Source organism: Tachysurus vachellii, chromosome 12, assembly GCF_030014155.1.
Source record: "Tachysurus vachellii isolate PV-2020 chromosome 12, HZAU_Pvac_v1, whole genome shotgun sequence".
In the NCBI taxonomy this organism is placed as follows: Eukaryota; Metazoa; Chordata; class Actinopteri; order Siluriformes; family Bagridae; genus Tachysurus; species Tachysurus vachellii.
The window spans coordinates 26405462-26425037 of NC_083471.1; the positions used below are offsets into that span (position 1 = coordinate 26405462).

At 41.0% G+C, this 19576-nt stretch overlaps 1 protein-coding gene and 7 non-coding genes across 8 annotated transcripts in view; 7 read left to right on the forward strand and 1 right to left on the reverse strand.

Moving 5' to 3' along the window:
* Window positions 1-16528, forward strand: part of dnah10 (dynein axonemal heavy chain 10) — a 49162-nt gene extending 32634 nt beyond the window's left edge. The window contains exons 57-79 of the mRNA XM_060883643.1: window positions 45-219; window positions 505-686; window positions 1145-1281; window positions 1463-1680; window positions 2455-2676; window positions 3105-3252; window positions 7949-8228; window positions 8492-8721; window positions 9163-9436; window positions 10482-10586; window positions 10679-10833; window positions 10920-11074; window positions 11374-11557; window positions 11653-11853; window positions 12062-12271; window positions 12547-12642; window positions 13436-13607; window positions 13694-13825; window positions 14312-14523; window positions 14617-14784; window positions 15081-15261; window positions 15429-15574; window positions 16243-16528. Of these exons, the coding sequence (XP_060739626.1) occupies window positions 45-219; window positions 505-686; window positions 1145-1281; window positions 1463-1680; window positions 2455-2676; window positions 3105-3252; window positions 7949-8228; window positions 8492-8721; window positions 9163-9436; window positions 10482-10586; window positions 10679-10833; window positions 10920-11074; window positions 11374-11557; window positions 11653-11853; window positions 12062-12271; window positions 12547-12642; window positions 13436-13607; window positions 13694-13825; window positions 14312-14523; window positions 14617-14784; window positions 15081-15261; window positions 15429-15574; window positions 16243-16389 (4130 nt within the window). The 3' untranslated portion in view covers window positions 16390-16528. The remainder of the gene's footprint in view (window positions 1-44; window positions 220-504; window positions 687-1144; window positions 1282-1462; window positions 1681-2454; window positions 2677-3104; window positions 3253-7948; window positions 8229-8491; window positions 8722-9162; window positions 9437-10481; window positions 10587-10678; window positions 10834-10919; window positions 11075-11373; window positions 11558-11652; window positions 11854-12061; window positions 12272-12546; window positions 12643-13435; window positions 13608-13693; window positions 13826-14311; window positions 14524-14616; window positions 14785-15080; window positions 15262-15428; window positions 15575-16242) is intronic.
* LOC132855460 (U6 spliceosomal RNA) lies at window positions 4614-4720 on the reverse strand. Its single transcript, XR_009649340.1, has one exon. It is a non-coding gene; the product is annotated as a U6 spliceosomal RNA (small nuclear RNA).
* LOC132855461 (U6 spliceosomal RNA) lies at window positions 5657-5763 on the forward strand. The gene has a single exon (XR_009649341.1). It is a non-coding gene; the product is annotated as a U6 spliceosomal RNA (small nuclear RNA).
* On the forward strand, window positions 7317-7423 carry LOC132855462 (U6 spliceosomal RNA). Its single transcript, XR_009649342.1, has one exon. It is a non-coding gene; the product is annotated as a U6 spliceosomal RNA (small nuclear RNA).
* A 640-nt stretch (window positions 16529-17168) lies between the features above and the next one.
* On the forward strand, window positions 17169-17275 carry LOC132855447 (U6 spliceosomal RNA). The gene has a single exon (XR_009649330.1). It is a non-coding gene; the product is annotated as a U6 spliceosomal RNA (small nuclear RNA).
* Window positions 17276-17829: 554 nt separating this feature from the next.
* LOC132855448 (U6 spliceosomal RNA) lies at window positions 17830-17936 on the forward strand. The gene has a single exon (XR_009649331.1). It is a non-coding gene; the product is annotated as a U6 spliceosomal RNA (small nuclear RNA).
* Window positions 17937-18492: 556 nt separating this feature from the next.
* LOC132855449 (U6 spliceosomal RNA) lies at window positions 18493-18599 on the forward strand. The gene has a single exon (XR_009649332.1). It is a non-coding gene; the product is annotated as a U6 spliceosomal RNA (small nuclear RNA).
* A 555-nt stretch (window positions 18600-19154) lies between these two features.
* Window positions 19155-19261, forward strand: LOC132855450 (U6 spliceosomal RNA). The gene has a single exon (XR_009649333.1). It is a non-coding gene; the product is annotated as a U6 spliceosomal RNA (small nuclear RNA).
* The last annotated feature ends 315 nt before the right edge of the window (window positions 19262-19576 follow it).

Below are 19576 nucleotides of genomic sequence, written 5' to 3' on the forward strand. Positions count from 1 at the left end.
CGGATATGATTAAATTCACGCTAACTGTCGTGTTCTTCATGAAGCCGAGGAGAAGAAAACGCTAGCAGAGGAGAAGGCAAAGGAGATCGCAGAGCAGAATAAAGTGATCTCTGTGGAGAAAATGGACGCAGAGAGCTCTCTTGCCGAGGCTCTGCCTGCTTTGGAGGCAGCTCGAATCGCCCTGCAGGACCTGGACAAGTCCGATGTCACTGAGATCAGGTCTGTGCTGATTGTGTAACCAATTCTCTTGAACGTGGACAGAGTTATTTGTGAAATCATTCTAGTTTTTACCTGAAGTCTATTCTATCTGACTGAACTGTTCAGTGATGGAGATTTGAGCGGAAACTGTTTCACCTTCATAAGAAAACAAATTTCAGACAAATCATCACTTATAGAATAGAAGCTTATATTACAAATGAGAAACGTCTGTCTTCGTCCTAATAAAGTTATGTCTAAACTCGTCCACTGTGTTTTGTCTACTATCATCTTCCTCGTGTTGCACAGATCCTTCGCCAAGCCGCCAAAGCAGGTTCAGATGGTGTGTGAGTGTATCCTGGTCATGCGTGGTTATAAAGAGATCAGCTGGAAGTCGGCTAAGGGCATGATGTCCGAGGCCAACTTCCTGCGTTCGCTCATGGAAATGGACTGCGACGCCATCACTGGAGGACAGGTCAAAACTGTCCGAGGTGAGACGTGCTGTGAAACAGTTTATAGTTTATATTTTGATTTTTAAAAGTTAAGAAATTCAGACATTTATAGAACTGAATTTTTTTATTTTTAATAAATAAAAGCATCAATTGATGAAGGAAGTTTAAATTATCTACACTCATAATATAACAAACAAAACATTTGTGTTGTTATATTAGATCTAAAATACACTCAGTGTCGTGCTGTTATAGGAAAATAATCAAGGAGCTACAAATGTGATGAAACGGAGTTTATATTGATTATTAATTATATATAATATAATTAATAGAATAAGAATATATAAGTGTTTTATTAAGTGGATCCCTGTGATTGAGCTGTTACTATAGAAACAAGCAAATTAAAATAGAACTATCAGTGAACTATCAGAGCTGCTGTAACAGGAAATTAATCAACACCACCGGGCCACACTCTTGCTGTGCCCTTTTCTTCTCATCAGGCTTCCTGAAGAACCTGAACACATCGTTTGAGGAGATGCAGGCCATCAGTAAAGCTGGCTCCGGCATGCTGAAATTCGTGGAGGCCGTCATGGGTTACTGCGACGTGGCCCGGGAGATCAAACCCAAAAGAGAGAAGGTTTATTAAACACCTTCTTATCTTTCTGCCGCTGCTTTATCGCTTTAAAAAAGTCAATTAACATTTCTCGTTTGTAAATGGGTCTGTATGCAGATTAGTAGATATATTATTCGAGTTTTGTAATTTTATCAGCTATATTTATGTCTTCACCTCAGAAGTCAAAAACTTGACTATTTTCCAGGTGGCCAAGTTGGAGAAGAACTTCCACCAGAGCATGCGTGAGCTAGAGCGGATCCAGAGCGAGCTAACAGATATCCAGAGGGAGCTGGGAGCTTTGGGGATGAAATACAACGAAGCCATGGCTGAGAAGCAACAGCTGCAGGAGGAGGCTGAGCTCATGGAGCGGAGACTCGTCGCAGCCGACAAACTCATATCAGGACTTGGATCAGAGAACAAGCGGTCAGAAAAAGAACACACTGCTCCTGAATATTTACCAGTCTGCAGAATTTTATATTCTTGATATTAAATGTGTTAAATTCTGGATTGTGATCGATCAGAAGGTGTTGATTAATTTTCTATAACAGCAGTTCTAACAGCGATAAAGCTGTGATTTTAGTTTTACTACATCTTCAGGACAGAGGACAATAAATGTAACTATACACATATAAACAAAACTGACGCTCATTAGTAAATAAAATGTTGTAATTGTATGTGTACGGTGGCCGAGAAGTGCAAAACACATTAACAAATCCGAAAACAAATTAACAAGTCAGACAACGCGGAAGAGGTTGGTATAGTTTGTGATTGGACAAGACACCTGTCACTCAAGGTATACATGAAGTTCAACAGTCTGCTGCAGGGAAAAGTTGGAATGGATGGATGGACTGGATTACTGTGGATTAATTCTGTTATTTTCTTATATTTAAACGGAGAACTTTACACATTACACATAAGATTCCATACCTGTATATCTTGAGTGACAGGTGTCTTGTCCAATGATCGGTAAGTTTACATTCAAAAACAATACACTACCGTTTCCGGGTTGTCTGACTTGTCCTTGTGTTTTCGGATTTGTTAATTTGTTTTGCACTTCTTGGCCACCGTATATGTGGAATAAAACGCTTCAGAGTTTTATGCGTAATGCTGTTATACGAAATCAATCAGCTTCAGGTTTGCTGAGAGTAACTGCTTCAAAACACAAGTTTTCTTAGTAAAAAAGGTGTTTGCCTGCAGCTGGACAGAGGATCTGGAGGAGCTGAAGAAGAGGCGAGTGCGTCTGCTGGGAGACTGTCTGATCTGCGCCGCCTTCCTGAGCTATGAAGGAGCCTTCAGCTGGGACTTCAGAAACATGATGGTGTATGAGGTGTGGCAGAAGGATGTGATGGAGAGAGACATCCCCCTGAGTCAACCCTTCCGCATCGAGAGCCTGCTCACAGATGAAGTCGAAATCAGCAGGTACAAGATCCCTATCCTAAGTTCAGCAAAAGTTTGTGCACCCTTGACCATCACACCCATTATATGCTTATTGAACAGGGAAAGTTATCCACCGGACGTTGGATTGTGTCTGTGTGGATTTGTGTTCATTCAGCTACAAGAGCATTAGTGAGATCTGATTTTGGGATTTTGATGAGGCTCCAGTTCATCCCAAATGTGTTCAGTGGGGTTGAGCCAGAGTCAGGGCTCTGTGTAGGACACTCAAAAATTCTAACTCTGAAACTCTGTGTTGAGAAATTCAAGCTCACCCTCGGCTGATAAATGCACAATACAAGTACCGTATATATGATAAAAAGTATAAGGTGGTCAATGAGAATATTCATAGTATGATTTTGCGGTTGTTTGGAAACCCCTGGTTCTAAACCTCCTCCATGCTTGTGTGGCTATAGATGGGGGTCAGAAGGTCTCCCTCCTGATGAGCTGTCAGTGCAGAACGGCATCCTGACCACAAGAGCCAGCCGCTTTCCTCTGTGCATCGACCCTCAACAGCAAGCACTCAACTGGATCAAGAAGAAGGAGGAGAAGAACAATCTCAAGGTCTGTTAACGTTCCTACATTTACCCTAGTTAAAGATCTTGCTCCTCTGTGGGAATTTAGCACAAGAATTTTTGGCATTGAAGATGATAAACAGGTATCTTTTGGGGCATTTGGCTGTTGGGGCATTAAACTACTACATATGGTATTTTGATGGTCTGGGGGTAACGAGGGGAAAGGAGGTATTTGCGAGTGTGTGGAGAGGAGTTAGTTGTGAGTGGGAATTTTTGTTGGCTTGGGGCAATCAGCTGTGAGTGGGGCGTTTGTGGGTATGGGGCAGTTATGCTGTGGGTGAGTGTGTTTCTCAGTGTAGAGCAAATAACTATTCATATATTCAAGCACAAGTTAGCTGGGGTATGTTGCTGGTGGGACAGGTTTGATTAGGCGGGTATTTGTGGTTGTTTGTGGTGTGGAATATTTTCAGATATCAGAGCAAGTAGCTCTTTGAGTATTTGTGGTCATGGAGGAATTATTTTTTGTAGTTTTCTCCTTTTCTGTTGGTCACATTAATGCACCACATGTGCTATATATCAGCTAATTTATACAGTGATCTTGGTTCAGTTTTGTCTGTATTGGTAATGTAATAAAATCCGATGAAATCTCTGACCTTATTAACATTTCCTGATGGCCCCAGTGACTTGAGGTGTTTGTCCATCATTAAGGACCGGGTGCAGATGTTACTTGGCCCCAACACATTAGCTTGTATTGTACTCTATAGCAGAGCTGATGAAACTAGTTTGGAGCGATGTATCTTCTTTTTCATCCTGAGCTTTCTGCTTATTTATTTTATTAAAATTGATATTAGTAGGGAGGGCGGCGGCATGGTGGCTTAATGGTTAGCACGTTCACCTCACACCTCCAGGGTCGGGGTTCAATTCCCACCTCCACCTTGTGTGTGTGGAGTTTGCATGTTCTCCCCGTGCCTCGGGGGTTTCCTCCAGGTACTCCGGTTTTCTCCCCCGGTCCAAAGACATGCATGGTAGGTTGATTGGCATCTCTGGAAAATTGTCCGTAGTGTGTGATTGCGTGAGTGAATGAGAGAGTGTGTGTGTGCCCTGTGATGAGTTGGCACTCCGTCCAGGGTGTATCCTGCCTTGATGCCCGATGACGCCTGAGATAGGCACAGGCTCCCCGTGACCCGAGGTAGTTCGGATAAGCGGTAGAAAATGAATGAATGATATTTGTTTGCAGGTGACATTATTATTTATCTATAATATAAATGTAAATTGTATTTTCCATCACAGTACAAATAAGAAATCTTCAGACCTTTTACAAAACTATTTACACCCCAAACTCTAAATGCACTAAAAACCCTCAATAATTATAGAATGTGTAAAACGCATCTTCAAGGTTATTAAACAGTAAAAATATGGTAACGCTTCACGATTTTGCGTGTCATCCTTGCGCAGGGGCCATGCTAATCTTCTCTGTATCGTTCCAATTTTAGTATATGTGCTGCCGTAGCAAGCACAAACAAGTCACCTGACAGAGCGCTATAAATACTGAGTTTGTGTACAACGTGTCCTGTTCATGGTTAGTGCCAAAACACACCAGGGTCCTTCAGGAGACCTACAGCGGGATACACACTCACATCGTGCAGCTCACACATACAATAATTCACTAAAGTCAATATTATTATATATAAAATAACCATTAAACACTTTACATTTAAACTTTATTTCATATCGTATCTCACACTGCACAGGTGCATGCTGGGAATATGCAAATTATCGCAGTTCTTGGTGTTCTGATTGGTTCTCTGTGTGTGACGTAATCAGTCCTTTGTTTTTACTAAACAACACTGTGTTAAAGTGTCAGTGAAAAATAACTTTACAATTGTTTTCGATTATTTATTAATTACAATTAATTCCTGCAGTTTGGGTTGAGTGTTTTAAACATACAGGACTGTGTTGATGTTCATCTCTGCCCTCTAAAGGCAGACTGCAGTACGACACCCTCATGAATAAAAAGACGTGAAGCAAGATGGCGGAAAAAACACACACGCTGAGGGGGTGGTGTGTATTGTGTGTGTGTGTGTGTGTGTGTGTGTGTGTGTGTGTGTGTGTGTGTGTGAGAGAGAGAGAGCTCGAGAACAAAGGACTGATTACGTCACACACAGAGAACCAATCAGAACACCAAAAACTGCGATAATTTGCATATTCCCAGCATGCACCTGTGCAGTGTGAGATACGATATGAAATAAAGTTTAAATGTAAAGTGTTTAATGGTTATTTTATATATAATAATATTGACTTTAGTGAATTATTGTATGTGTGAGCTGCACGATGTGAGTGTGTATCCCGCTGTAGGTCTCCTGAAGGACCCTGGTGTGTTTTGGCACTAACCATGAACAGGACACGTTGTACACAAACTCAGTATTTATAGCGCTCTGTCAGGTGACTTGTTTGTGCTTGCTACGGCAGCACATATACTAAAATTGGAACGATACAGAGAAGATTAGCATGGCCCCTGCGCAAGGATGACACGCAAAATCGTGAAGCGTTACCATATTTTTATCTTCATTCACTCTGACACAACAAACTGGTGTTAAACACTAATATTTTACATGGAGTCTATATTCAACATTTAGTGTGTGTCTGCAATTTAACTTTTATATTGTGATGGAAAATACAATTCAACTTTATTAACCTTACTATAAAAATATAGTTTTACCCAAGTGTGTGTGTGTGTGTGTGTGTGTGTGTGTATATATATATATATATATATATATATATATATATATATATATATATATATATATATATATATATATATATATATATATATATTAATCTTGTCCTGCACTGTGTACACCAGGTTACACAAATACACTTTATGTATCTAGGACTAACTGACTAAGTCTTTAGCTCTGTGTTTGTTGTATGTAGCTTCATGATCCTGCAGAAACGTGTCTCATGTCTCTGTGTACTGCAACAGTAGCTGTAATTTCCCCAACAGTAATTGTAGCTGCGTCTCTACATTACTACGATAGAAAAGAGGTGTTATTTGTGTAGTAACAGTGTTTAGCTCAGGAGTTATTGACTCAGGAAACTCCAATCTGTGAATATGTGACCAACTTCCTGCTCCTTCAGTTCTCTCCAGCGCTGGAAAGCTGATCCTATATTAACACGTCCTACTTCTTACCTTATCGCTACACGTTGTTAGCTACACGTCTGTTTTGTTTTTGTTTTGTTTGTCGTCCCGACTCAGTTTTCTGAAGCGTTTCTCAAACAACGGAGACCCCACCTTTAATTAGAAAGGGTATTTTCGATGGTCGGTTTGAACAAAACCTCAACATTAAACAGTTTGTCTCTGGACGGGACATTGTCCTCAGTCATGACCCTAAAAATGTCTGGGCTTGTGCTGAACTGTTTTATATGGGAGCAACATTACAAATGATAAAGGAGTCCAAAAAGGCAACAAACACTTATAATAAACACCACCAGTCATAATCTCTCTCTCTCTCTCTCTCTCTCTCTCTCTCTCTCTCACACACACACAAACACACACACATTAATAAAAGGAAATTAAACAAATACTTTGTAGTTGGTTAAAATGTGGTCAGTGATCCTGATGAAACAGGTTTTTTGGGTCTTTTTTTTTGGGGGGGGGCGCTTTGGAAATGTCAATAAATATTGTGTAATGACAATAAAGTTGAATCTAATCTAATCTAATCTAATCTTGCCTGTCTTCAAAATTTGAGAGCCCTGATAAAAGCTTTTTGACTATATAATTGTTCATTATTATCGAGAACAAAGGACTGATTACGTCACACACAGAGAACCAATCAGAACACCAGGAACTCCGATAATTTGCATATTCCCAGCATGCACCTGTGCAGTGTGAGATACGATATGAAATAAAGTTTAAATGTAAAGTGTTTAATGGTTATTTTATATATAATAATATTGACTTTAGTGAATTATTGTATGTGTGAGCTGCACGATGTGAGTGTGTATCCCGCTGTAGGTCTCCTGAAGGACCCTGGTGTGTTTTGGCACTAACCATGAACAGGACACGTTGTACACAAACTCAGTATTTATAGCGCTCTGTCAGGTGACTTGTTTGTGCTTGCTACGGCAGCACATATACTAAAATTGGAACGATACAGAGAAGATTAGCATGGCCCCTGCGCAAGGATGACACGCAAAATCGTGAAGCGTTACCATATTTTTATCTTCATTCACTCTGACACAACAAACTGGTGTTAAACACTAATATTTTACATGGAGTCTATATTCAACATTTAGTGTGTGTCTGCAATTTAACTTTTATATTGTGATGGAAAATACAATTCAACTTTATTAACCTTACTATAAAAATATAGTTTTACCCAAGTGTGTGTGTGTGTGTGTGTGTGTGTGTGTGTGTGTGTATATATATATATATATATATATATATATATTCTTGTCCTGCACTGTGTACACCAGGTTACACAAATACACTTTATGTATCTAGGACTAACTGACTAAGTCTTTAGCTCTGTGTTTGTTGTATGTAATGAAAAGTAATATATATATATATATATATATATATATATATATATATATATATATATATATATATATATATAAAATACCTTTTTTAAACTCTAATACATAGTTTTAAATTAGTGATAATCGCTGTATTGTCTTGTAATGATGGTTTATGGCCTCTAGATGGCATGTATAATTTATTTCTTTTCTATTTCTATTTGCAGATCTCCTCCTTTAACGATCCAGATTTCCTGAAGCAGTTAGAGATGGCAATCAAATATGGCTTTCCTTTCCTCTTTCAAGACGTGGATGAGTACATCGACCCCGTCATCGACAACGTTTTGGAGAAAAACGTTAAAGGAGCCGAGGGACGGCAGGTCATTGTGCTGGGAGACAAGGAGGTCGACTATGACCCCAACTTTAAACTATACCTCAACACCAAACTGGCAAATCCCAAATACTCCCCTGCGGTGTTTGGCAAAGCCATGGTCATCAACTACACCGGTGAGGAAAACAAAGACTGTGGTGAAGCTCCGCCTACATGTGCTTAAGCCTCGCATCACCTCTGAATAGTGATTAAGTCTGTAGTAATGACAAAGGTCTGAATATTGATGTGTGTAATTCCAGTATTAAATGCTCACTACACACGCTCCGGTCACGTGAGCTCGGCCCAACACAGCCCAATGAGCTCGTCAGTCATCTATTCAGTTATTGCGCTCTTTTTTCTGAACCCTGTTCTGACAGTGTTAGTGTTTGTGTGTGATCAGTTACGTTAAAAGGTCTGGAGGACCAACTGCTGAGCGTCATTGTGGGCTTTGAGCGGAAAGAACTTGAGGAACAGAGGGAGCGTCTGATCCTGGAGACGAGCGAGAACAAGCGTCTCCTCAAAGACCTGGAGGATTCCCTGCTCCGAGAGCTTGCTACGTCCACAGGCAACATGCTGGACAACGTGGAGCTCGTCCACACACTCGAGGAAACCAAGACCAAAGCCACCGAGGTACAACGTAATCAAATACATGAACTTACATGCATGGCATGGAAACATCATTTAAAAGCAGCAAGTGACATCTGAACTAAGATTTTCTAATTTATATGCATATTAGGATTGAGCTGGTAAAGCAACAGATCTAAACAGTTTACTCAAATGATTTCTCTGACCAATCAGATAGGGAATCGAGACATAGTCCAGCTTTTCTTCGGTTTCACACTTTAGCTCCTATCTGTGTGGTGTTTATAGTGAAATTCCTGATGATACTAAAATCAGGCAGCGACTAGCTAAAGAGAACAAAGCAGCTGTGCTTTAGCCCTTCAGTTGGTCCGGCTCTATTAACTAATTATCTGTACTCATATGAAACAGTCATGTCATATAGCTGGAGCTTTTATTCCAGAGTGTTTTCCTTTCCAGCAGTGTACTGATTTCTTTATTTTATCCCGGCAGGTGTTTGAGAAACTGAGGCTGGCTGAACACACATCAGCAGACATTGATACACTGCGTGATGGTTACCGTCCAGCAGCTAAACGTGGTGCCATCCTATTCTTTGTGCTAGCTGAGATGGCTCTAGTGAACAGCATGTACCAGTACTCTCTAGCCTCCTTTCTCGAGGTGTTTGACTTTTCTCTACGTAAATCTCTGCCTGACTCCGTCCTGCCTAAGAGGCTGAAGAACATCATGAACACACTCACACACAACGTCTACAATTACGGCTGCACCGGTAAGGGGGCCAAGCACCGTATCATGTCATTTTCTTTTTGAGGACCAAAAACATGGAGTCATAGATCAAAGCCTATATTAAATACTATAAACTAAAAATAAAATATAGTTTATTGTCTTAGAATTGATCATCTATATATAGATCCAGAACTGTTGGCTGGATTTTAGATAGCAAGATGAAAGAATTAGCCATGACACTCACTCACTCATCTCATTCATCTTCTACCACTTATCCGAACTACCTCGGGTCACGGGGAGCCTGTGCCTATCTCAGGCGTCATCGGGTATCAAGGCAGGATACACCCTGGACGGCGTGCCAACCCATCGCAGGGCACACACACAATCTCATTCACTCACACACTACGGACAATTTTCCAGAGATGCCAATCAACCTACCATGCATGTCTTTGGACCGGGGGAGGAAACCGGAGTACCCGGAGGAAACCCCCGAGGCACGGGGAGAACATGCAAACTCCACACACACAAGGCGGAGGCGGGAATCGAACCCCCGCTAACCACTAAGCCACCGTGCCCCCTAGCCATGACACAAATGAATTTATTTCAACAATCTCACTTAAACAAATACACACAATCTCTGGACTATCTGTAAAAGACAGTTTCAGACCAAGCCTTCAATTATATCTTCTGGTCTGGGACAAGATCTGTCTTTTATTTATAAACATTACCATTTTATTTACCTAGGGTTTTAGAATTCCAGGAATGAAAGTGAATGAAACTCAATTGTTTGAGGTTTGTTGAATTTAAAATGATGGTAGTTCTGCAAAAGGGCAAAAGAGTAACACAGTAGATATTAATGCAAATACGGTCAAAGTGTGTGAAAATTGTGGTTTGGCTGCATTTTTAAGGAACATAGAGTTCACATGAAGAACATACAAAAACAGAGTAAATGTAACAGCCAATCATGGTCCAGTATGCAAATGAAGAATATCACAAGGTTTACCATGACATGAGATTGGGGCGTGCCTAATACGCATATTCATACATATTTATAGAATCCTTAATCCATGGAGTTTTTTTATTTACAGGTCTGTTTGAAAGACACAAGCTGCTTTTCTCCTTTAACATGACCATAAAGATCGAGCAGGCGGAGGGTCGCACTCCTCAGGAAGAGCTCGACTTCTTCCTTAAAGGTGACACGCTGACAAACATCAGAAATATAACTGTGCTAGAGAGAGGATGCAATCAATAAATCATTAATAATCTATTCCTTCTGTGTCATCAGGGAACCTATCACTGGAGAAAAGTAAGAGGAAGAAGCCATGTGATTGGTTGCCGGAGCAGGGCTGGGAGGATATAGTGCGTTTGAGTGAACTTTTCCAAAACGAGTTTGGGTCACTGATGAGTGACATTGAGAAGAATCCCACAGAATGGATGGATGTATGCTTGATGTTAATCACACACACGGACATGTTTGTCATTGATGGTGATTTGACAGTTAAAATGTTTCCCCAACTTTGTTTTAGTGGTATGACCTGGACACCCCAGAGCAGGCTCCATTCCCCATGAAGTACCAGGAAAGTCTGACAGCTTTCCAGAAACTTCTGCTTTTGCGCTGCTTCAGGGTGGACAGAGTGTATCGCGCTGTCAGTGACTATGTCACCGTCACCATGGGAGAGAAGTAAGAAAGAGGGTTCGCTCATAAAGTCTTGTGTATCTATTACACAGAGTATTTTTATTTCAGTAGCAGTGTTGTGTATCTTAAATGTTCACTTACATGTACTTACCTTCCATATTTACTATTTGATTTATGTCTAAAGCAACGGTGCAAAAAAAAACCCTGATGTAGACTGACTGATCCCTGCAAAGCTTCTAAACTGAATCCCAAGGATTCTACAGCCATCTGTGGTCAGGAGTCCAAGAGGACTTCTCACATTTTCCTTGATCAACTTGTTTTGTCTTTCTATCTTTTCTTCTCAGGTATGTACAGCCTCCAGTGATCAGTTTCGAGGCGATATTTGAACAGAGCACCCCCAACTCACCCATCGTCTTTATCCTGAGTCCAGGCTGTGAGCCTGCCAACGACCTGATGAAGCTGGCTGAGCGCTCCGGTTTTGGGACCAACAGGCTCAAGTTCCTCGCCATGGGACAAGGCCAAGAGAAGGTACGCACAACCCCCCACCACCACCCCAACACATACACACACACACTAACAGAAATAAATGCTAAATGCTGATCTATCCTCTCCTTTTTCCCCAGGTTGCATTGCAGTTGTTGGATACCGCAGTGTCCCGAGGTCATTGGCTGATGCTCCAGAACTGTCATTTGTTAGTGAAGTGGCTGAAGGAGCTGGAGAAATCTCTAGAGAGAATCACCAAACCTCACCCAGACTTCCGTCTGTGGCTCACCACCGATCCCATCAAAGACTTCCCCATCGGCATCCTGCAGAAATCTCTCAAGGTCACTCTCCTTTACGTTGCTATTTAATATTAAAGCAGCGGTCACTAATACTTAGCTGATTAACGTTTTTAGCGTAAAGAAGTCGAATTATAGATTTCATGACAGCTTGTTCATTATGCATCAAAAACTTCATCCAGATTTCTAGATTTCCATAAAGCCGCTTTGTGACGCTTTATGTCTATTTATTAATTCGAACGGAACGGTACAGGTGGTGACAGAACCTCCCAATGGGCTGAAGCTGAACATGAGAGCCACATACTTTAAGATCCCGCTGGAGACGCTGATGACCTGCCCTCACCCGGCCTTCCGCAGCCTCGTCTACGTTCTGGCCTTCTTCCATGCCGTGGTGCAGGAGAGACGCAAGTACGGCAAGATAGGCTGGAACGTTCCATACGACTTCAACGAGTCTGACTTCCAGGTGAATTCACGAGGCAGAATGTTTAACATTATGTTTAAAGTTTAGTTGATTCTTTTTTTTAATATCTGTAAACCAACATATAAATAAAGAATCAGTAATAAATAGTCAGATAATAATAGTAATAAATTGTAGCAGTAACAGAAGAAGGAAAATAAAATCTATAGTAAAATATACTATATGATTAAAAAGTTTTTAGATATATATATATTTTTTGAAGGAGTTCATTCTTATCCTTATGTTCTTTGTGCATGTGTGTGTGTGTGTTTGTGTATCAGGTGTGTCTGGAGATCCTGAGCACCTACCTGACCAAAGCTCACACTCAAGGTGATACCACGATTCCATGGGGCAGTCTCAAATACCTGATTGGAGAGGTGAAGCACTGCAACACTCACAGAACATGTCGTCTATAGAATGACATAAACTGCACATGTGTGTGTTATTTCTGTGTTCATGTGTGTACATTCCTGCATGTTTTAATGATGTATAACTATAAATATGTGTATGTGGATATATACGTAAAATGGTCTCCTCCTTTTCCTTTTCTATTCATTATCTCTTTGTTTCTTCTTCTTTTAAGCACCACACGTTTTCCCCAAACACTTGTTTCTTTGTCTATTTATTCTGTTTGCATTGTCGTGCTTGAAAGGGGATCAGAAGGAACTTCACAAGATGTAAACTATATAAGCATTAAATCATTTTTAGTTTAATTCCTACCCAATAAAAAGCACCTCATGTCGGGTGAATCTGCAAGTCTTTAAAATACATTTTCTGATATAAATTCAATTGAAAATGAAGGTTTATTTAAAAACAAGAGCTGAAAATGTCACTCACTGGAGTTGGTGTTAAAATATTTATCATATTGCATGGTTACATGTTATTGCATCATAAAATGTAAGAGCCTATCAGGATGTAATATGCAAATTAAGATCATGTGAGACGTTTTTTTTTCTTTACAGAGAATAGGGGCCGGTCATGTAGGGTTTGTGATTTTCGATAAAGTCTTTCTTTCTCTGTTGTTTAAATGCATTTCTGTGGGAATTAATGACAATATAGCAAACATTTAGCTTCGTTCTGGGCAGTTTTTAGTTCGATTAAAGTTATCACATGAAGGCTTATATTCATTCATTTCTGATGTCTGAACAAATCGTTCTGACCTCGATTCAGGTGATGTACGGAGGCAGAGCGATAGACAGCTTTGACCGCAGGATCCTCACGGTTTACATGGACGAATATCTGGGAGATTTCATCTTCGACACACTCCACCCTTTCCATTTCTTCAGCAACAAAGACGTGGATTACAAAATCCCGCCGGATGGACACAAGGACGTCTATGTCGGTGCGTAGAAGACGACTTTTGCGAGTGTTGTGCTGTACCGATGTTATATTTTAAACCGATTTTTGAAACCGTTTTGTGATTTACAGCTGAAATCGAGTCACTCCCTCTTGCCAACACTCCGGAGGTGTTTGGGCTTCATCCTAACGCTGAGATCGGCTACTACACTCAGGCTGCTCGGGACATGTGGGCAAACCTCATTGAGCTACAGCCACAAACCGGTACGTACCGCTACGCTCTAACTGTAATGATGTGCCGGTGTGATAACTATCACAAAAGACCTGCAAAAAACTTCTCATTTTCATATTGTTTCTTTTTCTGAGTTTGTATTAGACTTCGTTCACACAACATTGAGCTTCAGGAAGTAAAAATGGTTTAATTTTTTTTAGAGAAGAATTAAATTTTTAGATTTTCTCACCACGAGCTATAAACTAGTCCGATATAAATTTCATTTTAAAAAACGACGTGTAGGATTTTTGTTGCTTTAATGAGGCAAAATGCATTATGGGAATAGTATTTATTTACCCTTGTAAAAGACAATACATAGACAAATAGTTGTCTTATATTTTTTGTGAAATAATTCATATCATAACCGTTTGGTGTAGTTTGATGCTTTAATTAATCAAATGAATTCAGTACTTGGTATTTGAGATCTTAGGAAAAGAGGGAGTGGATGTGTTCTGAGAAAGTGTGTGTATCTGGTACAGGTGATACTGGTGGTGGAATCAGCAGAGATGAGTACATCGGGCAGGTGGCTCGGGACATCCAGAACAAGCTGCCCATGCCATTCGACCTGGACGTGATACGGAAAAGGTTTGGCCTGGACGTGTCACCTACCACCGTGGTGCTGCTCCAAGAGCTGGAGCGTTTCAACAGGCTCATCGTACGCATGAGCCGCTCACTGGCCGAGCTGCAGAGGGTGAGAAAAGAAAGAGAGCGAGAGAGAGAGAGAGAGAGAGAGAGAGAGAGATCACCAAGACGGACATTAAATGTCTGAATCTGTGTGTTTTAGGCTCTAGCTGGTGAAGTCGGGATGAGCAGTGAGCTGGACGAAGTTGCCCGAGCTCTGTTCAATGGTCAGATCCCTTCTATCTGGAGGAAACTGGCCCCAGACACCCTGAAATCTCTGGGCAACTGGATGATCCACTTCAAGAGACGCTACGATCAGTACAGCTCATGGGTACAAAACAAATCCCATGACAATCTCAGAGATTAAAAATAATCTTTAGTTTTAAATGGAGTCTGGCACAAAAAGGTGTATTTATACAGTTTGGGATGGTGTGTAGAATGAGTGTGTATGTGTGTAATGTGGTGTGTAGAATGTGTGTAAAATGTGTGTAATGTGGTGTGTAGAATGTGTGTAATGGGATCTTAGAGAGATGCTGCAATGACAAATAGTAAAATAAACTAGATGAAAATCAGGATAATGATTTATGTTAAATAACTCTCTGTTTGGTGTGTGTGTGTGATGTGCAGGTGGATAATGGCGAACCCATAGTGATGTGGTTGTCAGGGTTACATATCCCTGAGTCGTACCTGACGGCGCTGGTTCAGGCCACGTGCAGGACCAACGGCTGGCCGCTGGATCGCTCCACTCTGTACACACACGTCACCCAGTACAGCAGTGAGGAGGATGTGCAGGAGAAACCAGATCAGGGTGAACACACACACACACTCTATCTCTCTGTCTCATACACACTCACTTTTGCATACTACTGTATAACAAACATGCAGATGTATAAGATGCCCAGAAGATTAAACACAGTTAAACAGCAGCACATACATCTGTCTGTGTGGGTGTGTGTGTGTGTGTGTGTGTGTTAGGTTGTTATGTATCGGGTCTGTATCTGGAGGGAGCGGACTGGGATGTGGATCAGGGCTGTCTGGTGCGCAGCAAACCCAAAGTGCTGGTGGTGCAGCTTCCCATCCTCAAGGTGATCCCCATCGAGTCTCAACGTCTTAAACTGCAGGTGAGACACCATATAAACACACACACACACACACACACACAAGAAACAGCTGTTTCACATGAGACAGACCATAATAATAAACAAACTGTAACTTTACAGTTTATGGCTGGTGAAAGAAGCGCCGTTTATTTCTGCTATATCATGAACATTAAACGTAACCAAAAGCAGCCAACCATGCCGAAATATGATGTTACCATGACAACCACATGTAAACATTAGCTTAATTTGCAAGAATCGGGCTTAGGAAAGAAAGTAGGAAAAAAACACTGAGATGTTTGTCTAACTGCGACGAGTGATGAGTGAAATATAGACAGGGTTAAAGATTTTAAAATAAGTTTGTATGTTAATTGATTTAAACAGATGTGTATAATGTACAATATAACTCCACTGTGTTTCCTGCTGATATTGTGAGCAGCTATGTCATTCATGTCACTTCCTGATCTCTGGGTGGAGGATTCTATCACACGGTTTGTACGAGTGAAAAGCTTTGACATTTTCACTGATAATCTTTTTCAGAGCAGAATTGTTGAACTTCAATTGTGACATCATTAACTGAGCTCATACTTAAGCCCCGCCCCAAATAGGCATTACATAGGAGTAGCATCCAAGAGGATACAGTTTTATTGTACATGTCCAACACCACATCTTTTTCGATGTGTCCTCCTCAGAACACACTGAGAACGCCAGTCTACACAACGTCCATGAGGAGGAACGCAATGGGCGTCGGCCTGGTGTTCGAGGCTGATCTCTTCACCACCAAACACCACTCAGACTGGGTCCTGCAGGGAGTGTGTCTCTGTCTCAACTCCGACTGACCCCTCTCTCTCTCTCTCTCTCTCTCTCTCTCTCTCTGTCTGTATTCCTCTCTTCTATTTTTAATGTTTAATTTTTTTGTATTTTATTTTTGATGTAACAAAGAAACATATAAGTATAACTTTTAAGATTTTTTTAGCAGTGTCCCATTATTAAAAATATGAAATAAATTTCCTTTATAATCTTTTAGTCTTTTTATAATCTTTTACAGTACAGATAACACTAACGATATATGAATTAATGATGCGTTAAGTCATGTCCTAATCACCAAATTAACTGTGACCGGACTCTGAATTCATGTCTGAATAATGAACACCTTAAGTACATGTATGTTAGTTAATGTATTAATTACCACGTTCAGGGAAACTAAATCAAACCTTCTGTATATAAGACTAAAACACTTTTCCTGTTGGTTCTCTGGTTTCCTCCCACCTCTCAAAAAAATTTTCCTCCTCGCACACACACTCTCATGCGATCACACACTATGGACAATTTTCCAGAGATGCCAATCAACCTACCATGCATGTCTTTGGACCGGGGGAGGAAACCCCCGAGGCACGGGGAGAACATGCAAACTCCACACACAAGGTGGAGGCGGGAATCGAACCCCCAACCCTGGAGGTGTGAGGCGAACGTACTAACCACTAAGCCACCGTGCCACCACACACAGTTCGTTAGTTATAAAAGTTAAAGGCAACATGGTGTGTTTTGGCACTCACCACGGACAAGAAACGTTGTGAGGTACCACGGCTTTTATAGGGGCCTTTCAGGTGGCTTGTTTGTGCTTGCTACGGCAGCACATATACTAAAATTGGAACGATACAGAGAAGATTAGCATGGCCCCTGCGCAAGGATGACACGCAAAATCGTGAAGCGTTACCATATTTTTCGTTGTTCATTGACCATGACCCTGACAGAACAAACTTAAGCCTAAAAGTCCAAGCTTAAAATGCTCAAGGCCAAGTACCTTCTGACTCCACCCCTTACAGTCAAGGAGAAAAACCAGAGGCCCCTGGGACCATCAGTTTCCTGTAGTACATTGTCGTACAATTTAAGTTTTCAAGAAAATTGGATATTTAGCATGTAGGGCGCTCTATAGACCAAGAACACAAAATTGTTTTTTACTTCAGTTTATGGCTATTTATGGTTAATGGGGAAAGGGGGTGGATCACGACAACAAAGGACTGTTTGCGTCGGCCATACTCCCAGCATGCGCCTCTGCAGTCTGAGACTCGAAATAAATTAAAAATTGTTTTTTTTTTTAGAAGTTTCTAATATTTACTTTATGGAATAATGATATCTCTTAAACCACATAGTGACTGTGTATTTACCTCAGGTCTGTGAGTCTCCTGAAGGAACTCTGTGTGTTTTGGCACTCACCACGGACAAGAAACGTTGTGAGGTACCACGGCTTTTATAGGGGCCCTCCAGGTGGTTTGTTTGTGCTTGCTACGGCAGCACATATACTAAAATTGGAACGATACAGAGAAGATTAGCATGGCCCCTGCGCAAGGATGACACGCAAAATCGTGAAGCGTTACCATATTTTTCGTTGTTCATTGACCATGACCCTGACAGAACAAACTTAAGCCTAAAAGTCCAAGCTTAAAATGCTCAAGGCCAAGTACCTTCTGACTCCACCCCTTACAGTCAAGGAGAAAAACCAGAGGCCCCTGGGACCATCAGTTTCCTGTAGTACATTGTCGTACAATTTAAGTTTTCAAGAAAATTGGATATTTAGCATGTAGGGCGCTCTATAGACCAAGAACACAAAATTGTTTTTTACTTCAGTTTATGGCTATTTATGGTTAATGGGGAAAGGGGGTGGATCACGACAACAAAGGACTGTTTGCGTCGGCCATACTCCCAGCATGCGCCTCTGCAGTCTGAGACTCGAAATAAATACAAATTTTTTTTTTTTTTTTTAGAAGTTTCTAATATTTACTTTATGGAATAATGATATCTCTTAAACCACATAGTGACTGTGTATTTACCTCAGGTCTGTGAGTCTCCTGAAGGAACTCTGTGTGTTTTGGCACTCACCACGGACAAGAAACGTTGTGAGGTACCACGGCTTTTATAGGGGCCTTTCAGGTGGCTTGTTTGTGCTTGCTACGGCAGCACATATACTAAAATTGGAACGATACAGAGAAGATTAGCATGGCCCCTGCGCAAGGATGACACGCAAAATCGTGAAGCGTTACCATATTTTTCGTTGTTCATTGACCATGACCCTGACAGAACAAACTTAAGCCTAAAAGTCCAAGCTTAAAATGCTCAAGGCCAAGTACCTTCTGACTCCACCCCTTACAGTCAAGGAGAAAAACCAGAGGCCCCTGGGACCATCAGTTTCCTGTAGTACATTGTCGTACAATTTAAGTTTTCAAGAAAATTGGATATTTAGCATGTAGGGCGCTCTATAGACCAAGAACACAAAATTGTTTTTTACTTCAGTTTATGGCTATTTATGGTTAATGGGGAAAGGGGGTGGATCACGACAACAAAGGACTGTTTGCGTCGGCCATACTCCCAGCATGCGCCTCTGCAGTCTGAGACTCGAAATAAATACAAATTTTTTTTTTTTTTTTAGAAGTTTCTAATATTTACTTTATGGAATAATGATATCTCTTAAACCACATAGTGACTGTGTATTTACCTCAGGTCTGTGAGTCTCCTGAAGGAACTCTGTGTGTTTTGGCACTCACCACGGACAAGAAACGTTGTGAGGTACCACGGCTTTTATAGGGGCCTTTCAGGTGGCTTGTTTGTGCTTGCTACGGCAGCACATATACTAAAATTGGAACGATACAGAGAAGATTAGCATGGCCCCTGCGCAAGGATGACACGCAAAATCGTGAAGCGTTACCATATTTTTCGTTGTTCATTGACCATGACCCTGACAGAACAAACTTAAGCCTAAAAGTCCAAGCTTAAAATGCTCAAGGCCAAGTACCTTCTGACTCCACCCCTTACAGTCAAGGAGAAAAACCAGAGGCCCCTGGGACCATCAGTTTCCTGTAGTACATTGTCGTACAATTTAAGTTTTCAAGAAAATTGGATATTTAGCATGTAGGGCGCTCTATAGACCAAGAACACAAAATTGTTTTTTACTTCAGTTTATGGCTATTTATGGTTAATGGGGAAAGGGGGTGGATCACGACAACAAAGGACTGTTTGCGTCGGCCATAC